General features: G+C 39.0%; 1 protein-coding gene across 1 annotated transcript; it reads right to left on the bottom strand.

The window, feature by feature from the left end:
• Positions 1-488: 488 nt before the first annotated feature.
• LOC144205367 (uncharacterized) lies at positions 489-5,575 on the bottom strand. Its single transcript, XM_077729704.1, has 10 exons — positions 5,242-5,575; positions 4,684-4,819; positions 4,500-4,610; positions 4,296-4,428; positions 3,497-3,675; positions 3,237-3,310; positions 2,978-3,140; positions 2,798-2,880; positions 2,382-2,572; positions 489-1,973 (listed from the first exon to the last, which is right to left on the bottom strand). Exons 1-10 carry the CDS (start codon positions 5,360-5,362, stop codon positions 1,488-1,490), a joined length of 1,677 nt encoding a protein of 558 aa, XP_077585830.1. The 5' UTR covers positions 5,363-5,575; the 3' UTR covers positions 489-1,487.
• Between the last annotated feature and the right edge of the window lie 144 nt (positions 5,576-5,719).

Genomic DNA, 5,719 nt, shown 5'->3' with positions numbered 1-5,719 from the left:
CTTCGCTATCTCTTTCTGCAAGTCTTTCTCCCACTAGCGCGCATTCTCTTCTAAGATGCCTGAATCCCCGCCCATCATCCCTTCCTTCCCCTCCTCCGGCTGTAAAAAAAAAAAAAAAATCACTGTGGTCACAAATCTATTCACCCTGACTCCCTCCAATTACTCCACCAATCTAACATGATTATGCTTCATCTATTCATGTAACCATGCACAACGTTCTTCACGAGTGGATGTCTTACAGCCATTGAAAAAAAATCTTGTGACTTATGTCTTATGTCCTCTTTTCTGTGCTTGCCTCAGGAAGTAGAGCAACTTAATGGAGAAGTGAAAGCTGGTGATTTATTGTGCACGTGCTATATCATTCTTGGTCAAATGCATTTCGGGCAACTGTGAGAGCTGAAAGAAGCTTTAGCTATTAACATTTGTAAAATCCAAAGGCAGGATATTGATTTCCAAATGTACGACTTAGTAGTTTATTAAAAATAATGTCGAACATTGAAAAGTTACTCATACAGGCTTGCATTAGAGTACATGGACACAACTTTTCAAAAAAATTGCATCATGTGACAAGAATATGCAATAATATTGCAAAATGTATGATACTAGTGAGAATGTTTACATTAAAGTATGTATATGAATGACATTAAGTGCAAAAAGGGAGGAGCATGTCAGATTGGGAAGAATGTGAGTCTCTCAGTGCATGTTTTTTTCTCATTACCGCCAGCTAATCATATATAGCTGATGTTATTTACCTTTAATCCCTGCATTTACTACTCTGCACTATACTAGATATATATTTTACAAATAAAATCAATTAAAACCACAGACTTTAAAACAGATCAACCACAACAGATACACGTTGTAAATGAGGCAGTGCAATATGCAAAGCAATGTAGAAAAGCATGGGCCAAATTTTTCTGAGTTCACTAAAATAGATGAAAATATTAAATATTACACTGAATTTGTTTTCCAACCTGAGTCCTATAGCATTTCGTCAAAAAAAATGAAGGTAAATCCAGTATCAATGTTCCCAAAAGCCTTCCAATCAGAAAAAAAATATCGAAGAGTGCATACAATTTACTTTGAGAGCCACATGCATGTTCTACATAATGCGCCACAATAACTTCATTAGCTATGCCCATAAAGTTAGATTCAGTACAATAGTTGCATCTGAACTTTGGCTCACAAAGACAGTATAAGTGTAGACACTTATTTATCAATATTGTATCTTGGTCTGATATTCCAGTGACATAAAACTTTTTGTTGTTGTTTTCTCACGTTATAATAAATAATTCAGGTATCCAATGTTTATCTGTTGTGATGAATGTTTAGTTTTTTCTGTCTCCAATACTATATATCTATACATATCTATACAACTCTTGGATGTGTAAACTGGCCTAACTATTTTCCAAATTGCTTTAGTGACTACTGGACTATACACTCAGTGTTTTGATGGTTTGCAAAGTACACAGAAGGATCATTTCTGATCAAATATCTATTGAAACTCTGTTATTGCTAGTAGCATGCCCATTGCCCAGCTGTCTTCGGCCTTCAAACAGAAACGTCAGCACAGCTAACCAGCGTTGTCCAAGTGACCTATGTAGCCTCACATTTTCCACCAGTCGGAAGTAAGTTGTCGTTGCTATGGCGATGGCATTAAACTGCTCTGTCAGCATCCATACCTCCCACAAGAGTGTCAAGACGTTCAAAAAAATCATCGTCGTGACCCAGAACTCACCCCCCAAGAATGTGAGCCAAGACGAGAAATTGTCGTCTGACGACTTATCGTACAGGTAACTTATTGCCGCGGCGACAAATGAGAAGTGGCTTGTCACCATGGAGATCATGAAGAAGAGGAAGAGCCGGTGGTTTCCCCGACCAATGCACTGGTTAAGGAAAAGGCAATGGTGATCGAAGTCCAGAACACACACATCACACAGCTTGCAGTGCTTAGTGTAGTCGGGCTGGAACAACTGTGGTGGAAAGAAAATCTGGCTAGTGAGTGACGAGCAATATTCATTAATATTATTTATTTTGATAATATCAGGGGTACTCAAACCTTTGTGCTCAAAGATGTACTTTTCAAGGAGCCAAATTTGCATGATCTACCCTTTTTTTCAGGGCTCCTGACAAAGATCAGCAGTTATGTATGCTGATATGTATACCTGATGCCAGCAGGACCTGGTATTGTGTAGGCAGGTTGTAATTGTGCTTGGACTCGCAATGGTACTTTTTCCCATCTCAAGTCCCATAGAATTTTACTACAAATCCAATCTTTGGATAAAATCTTACTGTCATGCAATCTACCAATATTACCTTCGCAATCAACTCATGATTGATGTATTGAGTATGCCTAATATGGATGCTATGTGTAGTCTTACCTCACAGTAGGGACAGAACTTGTGGGGGTTTTGGTTCTTCTCCACTAAGTCAGCAATGCAGGAGAATTGAGGATCAGCATCTGCGCACTCCAGTGTCCCGGGATCCTGGGTCAGAAGCCTGCAGAACAAACTGAGGACTATGCAGAATTGGAAAGTTGACACCTGAAACAGGATATGATTCGTCCATTCATGTTCATGAAGTTAAGGATAATGCTTTATACACTTTGGTAAGTCAATTCTAAAGAGGATCTTGGCAGGTATTTGCAGTAGCTTTTTTATGGTTGTATTTTGTAACATCCTATAATATCCAAAGACTGCACAAAACCAGACATGAGCCACAATAAACTGAATAGTACTGCACATCCGCATGTGTCAATTGTAGCAAATGTCAGTTGAAAAATGCTCTAGAAGGATATTGGGTGTTATTTTCCCATAAAAGCAGAACAGCGAGTGAAGCAAGCCAGCTATGAGGGTTCCCAGGTAAATTGGGTTTGGCAACCTAAAAGGAAGATAGTGGATATATGAGCAAAGACATACAACACACCAGAAATTAGGATTATAATAATTGTAGAAAAATGGGACAATGTTTGTCAAACCTTAGATATGTAGCCATGCGGTGATGCTGCATGAAAATGCTTCTGGCCAGCCAGGGGAAGAGTAAACCACATAGGAGACCACCATATGAGCCCAACATGCCTGCCATTAGCAGAATGGTGGTTCCACATAGGCTTGGAAAAAACAGTGTCCAGTAGTACAAAGCTGTAAGGGCACAAAATATATCAATTGTATGAATGAGTTTTAGATTTAATTGTAACCGTTGTGCAATACTTGATATTGTCTACAGATTATATTTACCACGAGACTCTATGGGCTTGTGGTGGATTGGCATTTTCATGTACTTTATCAGTAGTTTGGTGAGCTGCTGGTGCCTACAAAATAAAAGCACAACACAATTATATGTATACAGTCATTCTTTGCTTAGTTTATTGTCTACTATGCATGTTTTTTTCTTTGGAAGGTTTACAAATAACTTCACTTTTACTCTATTTTGCTCATCGGCACAATGTCACCCAATGGGAATCAAAGCGACGCATTCGATCTTGCTTTAATCTCACCTAAAGGTTTTTCCCTGTTTGCTTAGGTGCAGTGGGATGAGTCCGTAGATGTTTTTCTCATGAAGAAGCCTGCAACCAGCTTTTTGTAACAAAATCCAGCAAACCTCCACACAGCCACGCTCTGCTGCAACATGTAGTGAAGTTGCACCTTCTTCATCCACAGCATCCACGGCACAACGCTGAAAGATAAAGGATCAAATGGGTACAAACGAATAGCCAGATCTTACAATTTGGAATAGACATTAGTGCAGGCATGGTGTTTTACAGCCCTTCTATCTTTTTTTTTTTATTACATTTTAATATTTCTTAATACATTCCTTTTTACTTTACTTTGTACTTTATACTTTGAGTGATGAGTATGTTAATACTTGAGTCCTTTTTTTCCGTTTCTGTTTCATATGTACTGTTAACGGATGCACTTTTTTATATGTATCGTATCTTGTGCTGACCCGGCCCATCTGTCAAATTTTTAAAGTCAATTTGGCCCCCCGGGCCGAAAAATTTGCCCACCCCTGCACTAGTGTATTATTCAAGAGGATTTTGGGTGGTAAATTCAGTCAAGTTTCATATAATTTCAACAGGTTTGTAAGACCATTTTGGTTGAAAATGCTCATAATGTACCTTTTCAAGCTATTTTGTTCGTCCTTTGGCACGCCTACGCAAACAGCTGGCTTCTCATTGAATTTTAATATTTAAATTTCTATTTCTGGTCTGACTGGAAGTTCTAAAATTATAGCTAGTTCAGAAAATGGCTACCTATTAAGAAGATACGGAAAAAATGTGCTGCATTAATAGTTACCTGGTTTTTCAGGAGGTATTGAACCATGTCTGTGTTGCCAGTAGACACAGCCAAGTGAAGGGGAGTCACCTGGTGCATATCTGTGTCTTTGAAACAGAACATTTCTGTCTCTGACAAATAATGCACTGCAAGACTGAGAAATGTCAATACATAGATTTATAATCAAGTTGTAACAATTTGACTTCATTGGGTGACTTTACTTACATGCTGCCGCCAATCACCGCATAATGCAAAGAGGACTTTTCTTGAAAATCTGTGACACGCAAATCAGCCCCATGCTGTATCATTTTATGAATGATGTCGATGTTTCCTTGCCTACACCCAGAAATGATCAGATCATCAGTTTTTCACTAGACAAAAATAATCAAACATCAGAGACATGAAATACCTGCAGGCAAAGTGAAAAGGTGACTGTCCAGCATCGTTAGTCAGATTGGGGTCCGCACCGTTGCTAAGGAAATGATCAACTAGGGACCAGGTACCATGGAGAGCGGCAAAGTGCAGCGGAGTGAAGCCTCCCCAGCCTTAATGAAGATAGATAAAAACTGATTTCAAATCTTTGTAAATTAATGGTTGCACTGGCATTATATCACTACTGTGTATACATTTGATGGATCATGGATGGAAATCGTATAACAGAGATTAGGATACTGACAACCACTCAAAACTTTGCACATGCTTTCTTATACAATTTGTTCATTATTTCCATTTTTTTCTATCCTCAAAAGGGAAAAAACCTGAATTGGTTGCCACACAATCGCAGAGCACAAGCAGACAAACAACCACACATAATCATACCTAGAAACAATTTAGAGAGTTTAACCAGGATTTTGGAATATGTGGGAGAAAACCAGAGTAGCCAGAGAAAACCCACACAGGCACACGTGCAAGATTTCCATAAAATTGACAGTTAAAAATGCAAACCTACTTACATTTATATTCTTACCTTTTTGTCTAAGAACCGATCGGTCATTTTGAATGATGTACATGCATTGTTCAAGGTCTCCTCTCTGTATTAAAGCAAATATGTCCCCGTTACCCAGGGAACATGAAGGCATCTGATGCATCGTTGGAGCTTCAGATGCGCTTGTCTTCTTACTGTTCTACTCTGACAAAAGAAAAAACATATAAAAGACATCTCATGCAATTTGCTTCTTGACGCATTTCATTCAATATGCCCGAGTGGAAGGGAAATTGTGATGAGAGAAGAGACGCGCGGACAGAGCTTAATGCTACACTTCCAGCAACTGACAGACCGCGCCCGAGGCATCTGAATGGTTGAAATCTCCCACATGACCGGCGATGTATACGGAAACGTGAAATCCAGAATTAACCAATACCCAAATGTTTTACACAGCGTGCTTGATTTTTATATTTGATGTTCGGCGTGTTATTTACTTTGGTTCAGGCCCCCTGTCCAGCAG

This window comes from Stigmatopora nigra, chromosome 12 (assembly GCF_051989575.1).
Source record: "Stigmatopora nigra isolate UIUO_SnigA chromosome 12, RoL_Snig_1.1, whole genome shotgun sequence".
NCBI classification, from domain to species: Eukaryota; Metazoa; Chordata; class Actinopteri; order Syngnathiformes; family Syngnathidae; genus Stigmatopora; species Stigmatopora nigra.
This window is presented reverse-complemented; position numbering and strand designations above follow the sequence as displayed.

What these genes read in the sequence shown, in the direction of transcription:
- LOC144205367 (XM_077729704.1), bottom strand. Translation starts at nt 5,362, where the DNA reads ATGCATCAGATGCCTTCATGTTCCCTGGGTAACGGGGACATATTTGCT. An exon ending in ATCGGTTCTTAGACAAAAAG is followed by an intron (nt 4,820 to 5,241) that starts GTAAGAATATAA and finishes ATCTTCATTAAG; the next exon opens with GCTGGGGAGGCTTCACTCCG. An exon ending in CCTTTTCACTTTGCCTGCAG is followed by an intron (nt 4,611 to 4,683) that starts GTATTTCATGTC and finishes TTCTGGGTGTAG; the next exon opens with GCAAGGAAACATCGACATCA.